The 12,731-nt window shown below is 42.4% G+C and overlaps 1 protein-coding gene across 3 annotated transcripts in view; it reads left to right on the top strand.

The window, feature by feature from the left end:
• TOM1L2 (target of myb1 like 2 membrane trafficking protein) overlaps positions 1 to 12,731 on the top strand; it is a 56,657-nt gene that overhangs the window by 14,456 nt on the left and 29,470 nt on the right. For all 3 annotated transcript variants that reach the window (XM_058849454.1, XM_058849453.1, XM_058849452.1), the window contains exons 2-6: positions 4,521 to 4,605; positions 5,546 to 5,624; positions 7,209 to 7,358; positions 11,530 to 11,664; positions 12,572 to 12,730. In XM_058849454.1, coding sequence (XP_058705437.1) covers positions 4,521 to 4,605; positions 5,546 to 5,624; positions 7,209 to 7,358; positions 11,530 to 11,664; positions 12,572 to 12,730 — 608 coding nt within the window. The remainder of the gene's footprint in view (positions 1 to 4,520; positions 4,606 to 5,545; positions 5,625 to 7,208; positions 7,359 to 11,529; positions 11,665 to 12,571; position 12,731) is intronic.

The following is a 12,731-nucleotide window of genomic DNA, read 5'->3' as shown; positions in this document are numbered from 1 at the left end:
ACAAAGATCTAAGATCTGCAATCTTATGAACTTCCAAGCAAAAAGGAAAAAAGAAAAACAACCACAAACCCCAAGATGTTTTATGCTATTTGAACACCAAACACTGTTGGAGGGAAGGGGAGAATTTTGGACTTGGATCTTTCTTGGGTTTGGATCTCTCTAACACGATGCACTGGTGTGCATGTTTCTTGCATAAATAGAAGGTGTTTTTTTGTGTGTAATAGAAAAATGTGTGAATTGAGAGTCTCTGAAGCAACATCTGGAGAAGACCCAAGAGAGAAAAACTGAGTTCTCAGAACAAAAAGATCTGTTCATTCATGAGATTCTGATATTCAAACAGAAAACAGCAGTTGTGCTGTTTCCATTTAATGTTATTTCTAGCAAGTGCTACATTTAATTTTCCCTTTTGCCTTTTCTCCCAAGACCATTCTACAGCACCATAAAGACTTATTGGTACTTATAGATGGACTTTTGGAAAGATTTTTACCTTGGTCCTGTCATCATTCAGGCTGGAATAGCTGCTCTCAGTGCTTCCAGCAGTCAGAATTCCAGTCTCAGCTGTATAAACATGCACATGGAGCAGTAGTTTGCATTGAAAAGAGCAGAGAGGAGCTTCTTCAGGACAACCAGTGTTGGTGTTTCTCTGTGAGGTCACTTTTGACCTGATTTCAGGACAGGTGATAAAATTCTTCTGTTTTCTTCCTGCATTTAGAAGCTAATCTCTGCCCTGCCCTGTGCAATCTGTTTGTTACGTGGTGATTGTACAGGAATTTCTGACCTGATTTCCTTGTGGTGACATTTCAGGTCAGAGCAGGTTGTTTGGGCAGAGGCTTGGCTGGGGGTGTGTGCGTGTTTGTGCTGGGAACTTTACACTGCTGAACCCTCTGAGTGCTGTAACTCATACAGGATTTCAGTGTGAGCAGGGAAATGCTGATATTGCCATTTGGCAGAGCATGGAAATGTGGCCACAAGAGTTGGATCTCAGAGGGAAGGTGTGAATGGAAAAAATAGCACGATTTATTCCCCTTTTCCTCGCAGACTACAGATAAGCTGATGCTGTGTGTGCATATGCAGTGCCCAAGGTCTGCTGTATGTCAGGCGTGGAGTGCCAGATTGTCTTTCTTCCCACCAGAACATTTATGCTTTAATTTGGGACACGTGGTGGGAACTGATAGCATCTTGTTTCAGAGAGAGACTTTCTGATAATCTCACTGGTGGTATCGTGTCTCTGTGTGAGACACAAACCCGGCATTATCCCAGCACTCGGAGCTGCTCCCAAGTCAGGAGCTGTGCAAGGAGCCCTTGGCACCAGGCTGGGAGCTGCCAGCCCTTCTGTGATGCAATTAAACTATGCCATAAACTCTTCAGTTCAGGGCAAACTCCTCCTCATCACCTTCCCTCTTATAATTTCTTACTGCACCCTGGAATCCTTTGGTCACATTCCAGAGTCCGTGTGTGAAGGAACTGGTGCCGTTTCAATGCCTTTTAATGAGCATGAAAGAGGTCAAGGAACTGATTATTCTTTCAAATGGGATTTGCACGATTTCCCTGCCATTCCTCTGTTCTGTGATAGTTTCCAAAATCGGTTTAATCTTGTCAGTCATAACTGGGTGCTATTTGAGGAGGAACCTTCCAAAATGTCCATTAAATGCTGTACAGGTTATTGGGTATTTTTAATTTACTGCATTTTGGCTATGTTGGGTAGGGATTCTTTCTGTTTCACTAGAAATCCAGAACTACAACCTGCTGTGTTTTGGTTCTAGAAGAGCTCTGCAGGCTTTCAATTCATCGCAGCACAATACTGCTCTTCAGGCAAATCCCACCCAAACCTTCTCTGCAGCCAGTGAACTCCTTTGTACAGCTGAGAGAGCACTGCAGCAGCAAATCTGGGTCACACACCCTACAAAGGACACACAACTCCAGATGACAAGTGCTCGTGTGCTCTCTGTTGCTGAAGAAGAGACTAAAATTAGCTTCTGACTCTTACTTGAATTAAAAATTACCCAAGGGGGAAAAAAAAAATAATTCTCAAGAAGGCAACTGTTATGTCTTAAACCCACACAGTCTCAGCTGTCTGTGCAGAAATGCAAAAATAAAAAGGTAGTAACCATGTTTTTGGGGAGAAAGGGGATTTTGTTTTCCCTGGAAGGGAATATGACCAAGGTTATCAGGGACCACAGATGAGCATTCCAGTGCTAACCTCTGTACAGTGCTGCAGCAGCATTTCTTGGCAAAATATCACAAGTTTTACCTGTGGAGTGCTGCCATATCCACATTTTGTCAAAATAAACCTTAACTCCGTGAGTTTTACAAGACCAGCGAGTGAATTGGCTGCCAGCACAACTTTGTGCAGGATCAGCATTTTCCAAAATCATATATAAAAAGTGATTATAGCAGACCAGAGAGTCTGAACATTGCTAAGTTGCTGCCTGATGCCAAATGCTGTCAAGAACACAAAAATTCATTAATATAGTTTAAGATTAAGGAAACAAATCATGTGCCCAGCTTCAGGAATACTCTCTATTTAAGGCATAATCTCTTATTTTGGAGCATTAGGCTTGTAAATCCTTTGCAGCTCTGGGGATCACCTTCCCTAGCAGATCAGATGTAGTGATATTTTTTTTTTGTATCTCTGAATGTTAAGGGTTTTTTTCTAATGTTAAGTAAAATGATTTCCTAAGCGATAAGGACTATATGGAGGTGAAGGCAGTTGACATTCTATAGCAATAAAACCTTATGTAGACTGTAAGAATGAAAAGCAACTAATAGAAGTGATTCTTACAAGTAGCTTTGCACAAAGATAAATTCTTGTATCCTAGAAAACATTTAACAGCTCTGCCTGTGCTGTAAACACAGTAAATTAAAAACACTCAGTAATCTGCCCAGTATTTATTGGACATTATGGATGCTGTGCATCTCTCAAGCATAAAGAATTTTCATTGACCAAAGTGAACTTTAGTATGAGGTGATGACAGCAAAAAAAGATCCAGCTGGGAGATTTTCAGCCTCCATTCCCTCCCCAATGGGTACCTTATAGTGCTGCTTCTCAGAATGAGAAGTGAGGGCTGTTACAAATGTTTTCCTGTTCCATATAGAATAATCTCCTTTTCCATGATGTCCTCTCCCTTTTGTTCAGCTCTCTCTTCTGGGGTTTTGCATATCTGCCTCAAATTTCTGTAATTGCTGTCTTTGGTGGAGCTGCTTTAACCACGATTTTGGTTTAGGCAAGTCATTGAAACTTGAATTGCCCAGGCACAGTCTTTCTCCAAATAATGTCCCATAATTATGGCCTGTGGGCATTTGTACCCTGAGTCACAGTGATGGAAATATTAACAGGAAAAAACCAGTGTTGATAAACAAAAAGAGATGTGTGAAGTCCTTGGAGCCTGGTCTTTCCAAACAAAATCTGCTTTGTTCTGGGGGACAGATTGGGGTTAGCTGTATACAGAAGGATAGTTGGAGAAGATAGTACCTGTGGTTTTGTTTCTGCTTTGAAATGTTTAAAAGTGGATTTGCCTCTTTGCCTTCCAGCATTGGATGTCAGGGATCTGTAGAAAAACCCAGACTAATTTAGAGAAGGTCATGCTTGGCTCGAAGGGCCCCTTTTTAGATCTTTCTAGTGACAGGCTTTACGTTCAACTTGACATTATTCCTGACTGTGGGTAGCAGATAGGATTTGAATGCTGCAAGTCAGGAGTGTGAAAAATTCCAGGGATGTTCCAGGCACTGCTAGACAGAACTATATTGATTTAGGAGGAAATCCCAAGGAGGAAATAGTTCTTGTCAACTGATTACTACAAGTTATGGTTATGCTACTCTTGCAGATGTCTATAAATTAAACTGCCAACAGTTGGCATCTGCCACTGTCACAGTACTATAGGTCATCCTTCCCCGGGAATTGAGTGATGCCAGAGTGACTTAACCTGCCACAGAAATAGTGAGGGAATATTTGGGAAGAAGGCAGAGCCTGGGAGGTGTGTATAGAACCCCACCGTGGAGAGGGACATAGCATGGGACAGATGTCATGATATCATGACCTGAAATGTTATGTGCTAAATGTTTTCATGTGTTGGTGGATCTTTTCATGCTGAAATTCCTTGAATTCTGTCTCCAGGTTGCTATGTTTCCTCCCTTAATTCATGGGGAGGTATTATCTAATGAAACAGGGAGGAGGTCATGTTGGTTTGGGGGGATATTTTCCTAGCTCATAACTTGCCAGCAGTGCAGCATCTGAAGAGTTTAAATTGGAATTAGCTGACATTTTCCTACTCTCACAGGAATTCAGGAGTCTTTGAAGAACAGCCCATCTATGTGGGCTGGAGGGATAATTGATTCTGTCTGGAAACCTCTATGCTGATCCCTAAAACCAGGATGGAAGGATTGACATTGTTTACTGTCTGCAGGGATTTGTTTTTTTCTGTCTGTTTCTGAATAGTTTCAGCTCAGAGTAACTGAAGATGGATTGAGGTATAGACCTAACCAGGAAGATGTGAAAAGATTTATTTTTCTTTACTTTACAGAAAAGGCCACAGATGGCTCTTTGCAGAGTGAAGACTGGACACTTAACATGGAGATCTGTGACATTATCAACGAGACAGAAGAAGGGTATGTGCTATTTCAGCAGACTTGGAAAGGTCCCTGAACACAATCTTCCTTCGGTTGTACTCAGCATGTGAGGAGGTGCAGAGAGGTTGGGGGCTGATGCTCATGGTTTGAATGCAGTTTGCAGATCAGTTGCTTGGTTTTCCTGCTCCTTTGACCTCTCCTGCTGTCAGAAAATACTGTATGGTGCTGTACCTGTAGGATTCAGGACAAGAGGAAATGACCTCAAGTTGTGCCAGGAGAGAAACTTATTTAAATGACATATTAGGAAAAAATTCTTCACTGAAAGGGTGGTCAGGCACTGGGTCAGGCTGCCCAGGGAAGTGGTGGAACCACCATTCCTGGAAGCACTCAAAATCCATGTGGATGTGGCATTTTGGGATATAATGTAGTGGTGGCTTAGTGCTGAGTTAATGGTTGGACTGGATTATCTAAGAGGGCCTTTCCAACCCAAATTATTCTGTGATACTTTCTGTGGTCAATATTGCTTGGGAGGGCTGGCATGAAAAACTTCTAGGAGAGGGTGCTACCTTTGTTTTTCAGCAGTTGTATCTCTGCAATGCCTTCAATTTCAGCTATTTGTGTAGAAAGCTTTTCTGACACACCTTCTTTAGCACCAGAAAGCATTCCTGCTTGAAGTCTGCAAGAGAAGTGATCACTGCTCTTATTCCCTAAGCTTGTCAGAACGGCTGTCAGTCTTTCCTACCTAATCAACAGCCCAGATTTTTGGAAACTTGGGGCATTCCTCCAGTCTTGACTTCTGTGATGCCTTGTCTCCTCACATATTTCTCCATGACCCTGGTTTGGTTGTAGTCAGATGATCTGAAGTTAACCCACATGCTTACGTCCAGCTGGAAATGGCAAAGGATTCATTTTCCCACAGTTTATGGGATGTGAAAAGCCTGTCTGAGCTGTCTGTTAAAATGGTGTGTTTCTCCTTCAGGCCCAAGGATGCCATTCGAGCGCTGAAGAAGAGGCTGAATGGAAATAAAAATTACAGAGAGGTCATGCTGGCGCTGACGGTGAGTGGGGGCAGGCTGGAATGGCTCAAAGGGCAGAACCCTTTTGTCATTTTCCTCTTCCTGGCACTCTCTTGAATGTACACACTATTTCCTTTAACAGCCACTGCTCTGCCCTTTTCTTCTCTCCAATTGCCTCCTCACTTCCTTGGGGAGAGCTGCTGGAAGCTTTGCATAGCGGTTTTCTGACTCAATTGATTTCTGCTTCTTTTCTTGGCTTTTATTCATCCCAAGCACTGACTGAGGAAAGTTAAAGTGGCTCAAATGGATCTGTTACTCTTAGAGGTTTTCCTTTCTACTCTCATTTCCCTGTGTCCAACCATTCCTCCACTCCAAGGCAACAGCTGTGGGCATATCTGCAAGTGAGGATGATGAACTTGCCATATTTTCGGCTTCATAAGTAGCTGATGCACAATTTCCCTTGTGAATGAATCTCTGTAGGAGACAACACATTAATTTATGCTGATCTAATTTCGCTCAATAAAGTGTAAATTATATTCTGTGCATTTAGGCAGCACTGCTAAGGTGTGGGATAATTTAGCAGTGACCTTTCCTGCTGATGGCTTTAGCTGGAGGTGTCCTGGGTAGTGCAGCTCTCCTGAGTGGGGTGCTGGGCTGGCTCTGGCAGTAACTAGATGGAGTTATCCTGCTGTGGGGAGGTGATCTGTATGATTCTTTCACAGAGCTCTTGTTGCATCTCCCTGACGAGGCGTAACCGTACTTTCTGTCTTCTTGCCATTTTCTATCCTGGATTGTCATTTTGACAGATTACCAAAGTCCAAACCATGAGATTATCCATTGTGCAGGAAAGAGCAAAATCCATCAGGAATGAGCCCGTGTCATCATGGCTGATGAAAGCAGCTGAAGGAGGAGAGTAATTACAGACTCCTCGGTACAGAGTCGCAGTGGTTATTAGGCATGGCTGTAAGGAGAAGTGACGTGTTGGATTTATCTCCATGCTAATCATGTTCTTCAGAGAGAAATCAACAGCTGTTCTTCCATGGCAGTTGAATGGCAAGTGGAAGGTGCCTCCAGCTAGGTTGCAGGGGGAAAATGTGTCAAAGTATAACCTGTCAGAGCATTCACAGGGGAGTGTTTTGAATGAGTGAAGATCATTCACCTGAATTCCCAACTCTAAAACATGGCTTATAGCTCAGAGCAACTGGGTCCAGCTGTGTTCCAGGCACATAGAAAATGGTGGAGTGGCACAGCACGATAATATCTCACTGTGACAGGATGTCCTCTGTCTTACCTGCTCCTGATGTGCTGCTGTGTACTTGGCTGTTCAGCTGCACCAGCTGAAAAGTTCTGCTTTGAAGATGAAGAAACTTTCTATTTCTTTACCTTGAAAACAGGAAAGGTAGATCACAAAAATGCCCAATATGCTATCAGTGGGTGAGGTACAGCTGAATGTGTAGAGAAGTTTTTTGGCAAAATTGGGGAAGAAGAGAGGTAGTAAAAGTGTAGTCTTCTCTCCATCTTCTCACCCTCCCATCAAAAAGTCTAAAATAAATTAAAAAAACGGGTGCTGTGTATGTGATCAAGCTTTGCTCCAACAATGAATGTTGGGTTTTTTTGTGTGTGTAGGTGTTGGAGACCTGTGTGAAGAACTGTGGCCATCGCTTCCATGTCTTGGTGGCAAACCGTGACTTCATCGATGGCGTTCTGGTGAAAATCATCTCACCCAAGAACAACCCCCCCACTATAGTACAGGATAAAGTCCTAGCACTGATTCAGGTACACAGCTTGTCTCTGCTTCCATATGTTGCTGCCTGAAATAAGGACTGTCTGCTTCAATGCTACGCATCACTAAACACGCTGTCATCGTTAAAAATATGGCAAGGTTTTTTTTTATATATAAACTCAAACAATATATCCAGATTGGTGGGAAAAAGCAGACATGTACACACACAGATATTTTATCCAGGGAGAACTGTCTGGATTCTAGTTAGAGAGGTACCACTGTAAAACAGGAGGATTTAATAAAAGATAAATAGATGCTTTTGCAATTTAACAGTCATATCTAGAAGCTGGAGGCTTGCCTCAGTGATGAGCTTGTCATCCGAGGCCAGGAGATTTCAGAGGATTGTGCTTTTGGTGTCAGCTGCAGAACACTTGCCTTTCTGTGTCTGTTTCCCTGACCGGAAAATGGAGCTGTTTCCCTCCATTAGAAAGCATTCTGCATTCCTTTCAAAGAAAAGTAAATGACCATATAGGAATTAAAATGGTTTTGGTGTCTTTTCTCTGGTTATTGTGCAGTAAAAGCGTGCTGTCAGATCCTTGCCTGCAGTGGGAAGTTCAGACATGGGCCTGTTTGCCACTTCTCCTTCTGTGCAGCACAACAATAAACAGCCATGTTAATTCCACAAACCATTAGCCACACATGAGGAAACATTGGTGCCTGCCTGGAGGAAATCTGACAATTATAGGAAGCTTTATCACTAAGCTTCCACAGGCTACTGCGTACACCAGAGACTAAAAGACACTGCGTATTTAAAATGATATAAACCTGCTGCAGTGTTCCTTGTATTTACAAATGCACAGCATCATTTGCCAGATATACTTCTGATTTTTATGGCAAATCATGCACTTGGATTTCTGCGGCTTTATTTCTTACTTGGATACAGGGATAGGACATCCTTAGAGCATGAGAATGTAAATAAGTGATTTTCAGCCAGGAAATGGGTAGGGTGGTGGAATTAGTGGGCATGGCGTCGGGGTCTGTGGGGTCTCTTTATTTCTGCTTTATGATTTTATGGCCTTTTTTTAAATTAGCACAAAATTAATGAAGTTATTGAAAGCAATTCTTGTGCATCTGACAGAGCCCTCAGGTTTCTGCCTGCTCTGGTGGGAGAGCAGATGCATGCAGTGACCAGGAGATGAGGTTAAAAACTGTCCCATAAAGACAAACTGGGTGTGTTTCCATGTTGTTTTAGGGAATGTTGGTTTTGCTGTGCTCTGGGTTTAAATGGATTCCCAGTCCTGAATGCAGCTAAGATGGGAGTGTTTGTAACATAATCAGAAAGCCACAGTCATTGCCTCAGTGTATTAAACAGCTTTATCTGAGGAGACTTAGTGCAGTAGAGCTAAAAGCCTCACTCTGGGTACTAAATGCTTTTTGATATAAAAAGCCTGAAAATTATGAAGGTTGCCTGTGGGTGGGTTCTGTTCGTGTCTCTTTAGCTGGAGGTGGTAGGGGACTTTGTTTTCCAGATTGCCTGACAAGTTTGGGAGAGTGATTGCAGTCACTCATCCCAGGTGCCCTATGGACACACACCCCCAAAATACATTGTGACAGCTTCACTCAGCTTAGGCTGTGCTCCCTGGGGTTGGAGTTAACTTTATCCCAGAGGGCTGATCTCAGCTTTGCTCCACCAACATTGCATTTATCCCTTTCTCTACCCAATTTGATATTGGGGAATTAATAAGAACAGAAATGAGAGGATTAATAGCCCAGACTTGGAAGCATGGAAGAGAGCTATACAAACAGCTTATGTCTTCAGCCACACAGCTGGGGTATTCTTGGGTCTTTCCATAACAAGAGTAGATAAAGCTGCCATCAATTTCTTATCTAGAGACTTGTTTTGAGACGTTGAGCATCTTGTGTCTCACTTTCTCAACCTATTTCCCAGAGTACATGAATTAGCATATGTTATATAGTGCTTATCCTTCCTTCTTCACCTCGCTAGGAGGCCTTGGAAATACTCCTTGTGCACCTGGTAAGAGCTCACCTATCACCCAGTGTCCAAACACTGGGATGGCCCCCAATTTAGGGGGTTCCATAATATCAATACCATTTACAGTGGTATTTAAGTGACCTGTTTGGGCACACTGAGGATCCAAGTGGGATTTATCCTGGAGTATCTACATTTGATAGTCTGGCCCAAAGTTTTAGAAGCTCTGAATTCAATCTCCCCTCTGTCCTACGTGTGTTTGGACAATGGGCAGGTCTCCTAAGCTCTAGTGTAGCTCCTTATCCATAAAGCAGAGCTTATATTGCAGCTGCCTAGTTGGATTGTGAGCTGTCTAGGACAGGGATTGTCTTACAATGTGTGTAGACAGCACTTAAGACAATAGTGCCTGTCCTGCTTGTGACCTCTGAGACACACTAATGTAGATAATGCTCCCAGCTCAGGTGAAGAAGAATATAAATGGAAGTGTCTCCTTTCTCCAGGGAAGAGAATTGCAGAAGAGAGAATATTTTTAAAAGGTGGAGTGCAGAAGAAATGAGATCATTTTGCAAAGTCCACAGAAAGCCAATGAGCATTAGTACATGCTCCTGGACGAACAAGCTTCACTAAAAAGTTGTGGGGCCGAACGCAGCATATTTTTGCCTCTAAGTTTCTTAAGAGTGATGATTATTAAATAGAACATCTCTCGCCTAACACTTTTCTCTTTTGCTTGCAAATAGAGTTGAAGTGGTGAACACCATTATGTAGAAGCATCATTCAGATGGCTTCTGATGAAAATTGAAAAGGCAGTGAAATGGCAAAGGTGGAGTTACTTGTGCAGTCAAAATCTCCATCAGAATTGGGGATGTTTTGGAAGGTCGGTTCCAAGGAAACAATGGCTGTGTGCTGTCAGAGCTGTTTTCTCTGGCTCAAGCAGGGCTGTTTGGACTTGCACTGCATCAGAACAGTTGATGCAGTTAATTTACTCTTAACAAAGCTGAGAAGCAACCCCAGGATTGTCTGCTTGCACCTGATAATGGATTGTCTCCTGAGCACAGATGGTAGGAAATGCTCTTTCTTAGAATTGAACAGGATAGAAAAGCAAGTTAAAAATTAATTTTATTTCTTATCTTGCTTTTCTATCTTGGATTTCTGTCCTCTCAAATATAAAAAATGGTTCAAAGAGCTTTTAAAGTAAAAATAGTCAAAGAACTGGTGTAAAAGTGATGACTAAATGAATTAAGTTCAGAGCCCACACACGCGTCTCGCTGTAGTCCTGGATCCAGCACACTGCTACTCTGCTCCACACATGTGGGGGTTTGTGGAATGCTTCATTTTTTAATTGAGTCATAATATTTAAGTTTTTCCTTCCTCTACATTTTTAATAGTTGGCTAATTTCCAACACAAGTGATAGGGGTTGAGGCTTTCAGCATATTGTGCTCCCAGCAGCTTTGTGAGTGCAGGAGGCTGGCTAGCCAAGAGAAGCACTTAGTACTCCCACCGAAGGAAAAGCTCAAATGTGAATTGAAGTCTTTTTAGACACCAGAGAATTGATGCAGGAGAGGTATTATGAATGTTCTGGCTGTGGGAATTTCTCTCTTTTAAAGTCATCCTTTGTGCCACACTGGGGTGTCTGAGTGTTGGATATGCTCTGTCAGAACCCAGGCGTCGTTAGTTCTGCTGCTCAGGGGACTGCCTCTTTCACAAGACAAGAACCTCAGACAGGAACTTTTTTTAGAATTTATGTCTGGTCCAAATGAGACACTGAAGACAACTTGATGGCTGTGTTTTTCCTTTGGCAACAAATGAGGATTCATTTCACAAAGTGAATGGAGATTACTTAAGGTGATTGTAGAGCTTTGTGAATTTTGGTTAGATCTGTTGAATCTTTCACACAGACCTTTTCTGATGGGTCATTTGCTGTACAATATGCTAGGAAAGATCAGCATCAATCACTGCTGAGGAGAGGAGATGGGAAGAGAATTTCATGTATGTTCACGGATTTTGATGCTGTCAGTGGCTACTCACAGCTACTCTGCACTGCATTCCGGTCTATTTCATATCTGAATAAAATCTATGGGTCTTAATATTTGCAGGAGCTTTTAGACCAGGTCTGATGATTCCAGCTTTCCTTTGAAGCTGAAATCCATGAAAGCTTTTACAGTTAGTATCTGAGATTAGTGTGGGGCTGGAGCTTCATTTGGAAGGTTTATGGATAATACCTTGTCTTTTCCAGGCTTGGGCTGATGCCTTCCGAAGTAGCCCTGATTTAACTGGAGTAGTGCATATTTATGAAGAACTCAAGAGGAAAGGCATCGAGTTCCCCATGGCAGATCTTGATGCTCTGTCTCCAATACACACACCACAGAGGGTAAGCTGCAGCCTTGTAGTTCCAGGGATGTTTTCCCAGGATGTCTAAATAGCTGGATAGCTACTTGTTTTTCCCCTCCCATGTCTCTGAATTTGGCTCAGTTTCTCACTCCTGGAAGGACATTTTAATAGTGAAAGGGCATGTAAAAGAGGCATAATACAGGCTGATAAGCTATCTCCTCCCTTGAGTCAACATCCATCTGAGAAGAGGGAAAGAGTTTGTAATATTTAATCTTGTACCACAAAACCACCAAACAAAGGCAACTAATTTGTTCAAAGAGAGCCCAAAAGGATTTATGATTGAGATTTACTTCTTTTCCTCAAAAGTGGGGTTGCTTGTGTTGATGATAACCCTGAGCCAAGGTCTGCCTGTCTATTAGAGGTGTACAGAGTCTGAATCTCTCTGATCCCACGGTAATGTGAGAACTTTACACCTTTGGAAAGTCTGGAAAGTTGACAGAAGTGCTGCTTGGAAGTAACTTAATGATCACAGGTGTTTTGATTATTCACTCTGAAAACTGAAGTTAATGAATCTTTGAAGCACAAATGGAAGTGATCAAGGACTGAGAGATTACAATTCTTGTGTCAAGGTTAATTAAATTCAGTATCTATGTATCACATCATTTTTTGGAAGCCTGCAACTTAATTCCTAGTTTAAAATAATTTATAATGACTTCTCTTTGGCTCTTGTTTTTATTTTGCTTCTCACTTTGCTTGTAAAAGTAAATGGATTTAAATGCTTGTGCATGGAAGATTTTTGAAGCTGCCAGTCTTTTCTTGTAGCTGCACTGACCTTTCCCACAAGGTGCAATTATGTTCTATATTTGAGCCTGTTTGGCCTGAGGTTGCTGACAAAGCAAGTGCTGTCCCAGCTCAGCTTTTGAACTCCTGTCTTTCTGATGTGGCAGAGTGTTCCTGAAGTTGATCCTGCAGCAAATATGCACAATTCCCAGTCTCAGCAAAGGATGAGCAGCAGTTCTTACTCTTCGTCCTCTCCAACGGCATATTCTGCTCCTCAGGCCCCAGCCTTGAATGTGACTGGTCCCATCACTGCTAATTCTGAACAGG

This window comes from Poecile atricapillus, chromosome 14 (assembly GCF_030490865.1).
Source record: "Poecile atricapillus isolate bPoeAtr1 chromosome 14, bPoeAtr1.hap1, whole genome shotgun sequence".
Taxonomy (NCBI): domain Eukaryota; kingdom Metazoa; phylum Chordata; class Aves; order Passeriformes; family Paridae; genus Poecile; species Poecile atricapillus.
The sequence above is the reverse complement of the archived record's forward strand: the minus strand, read 5'-3'. Positions and strand labels throughout refer to the sequence as shown.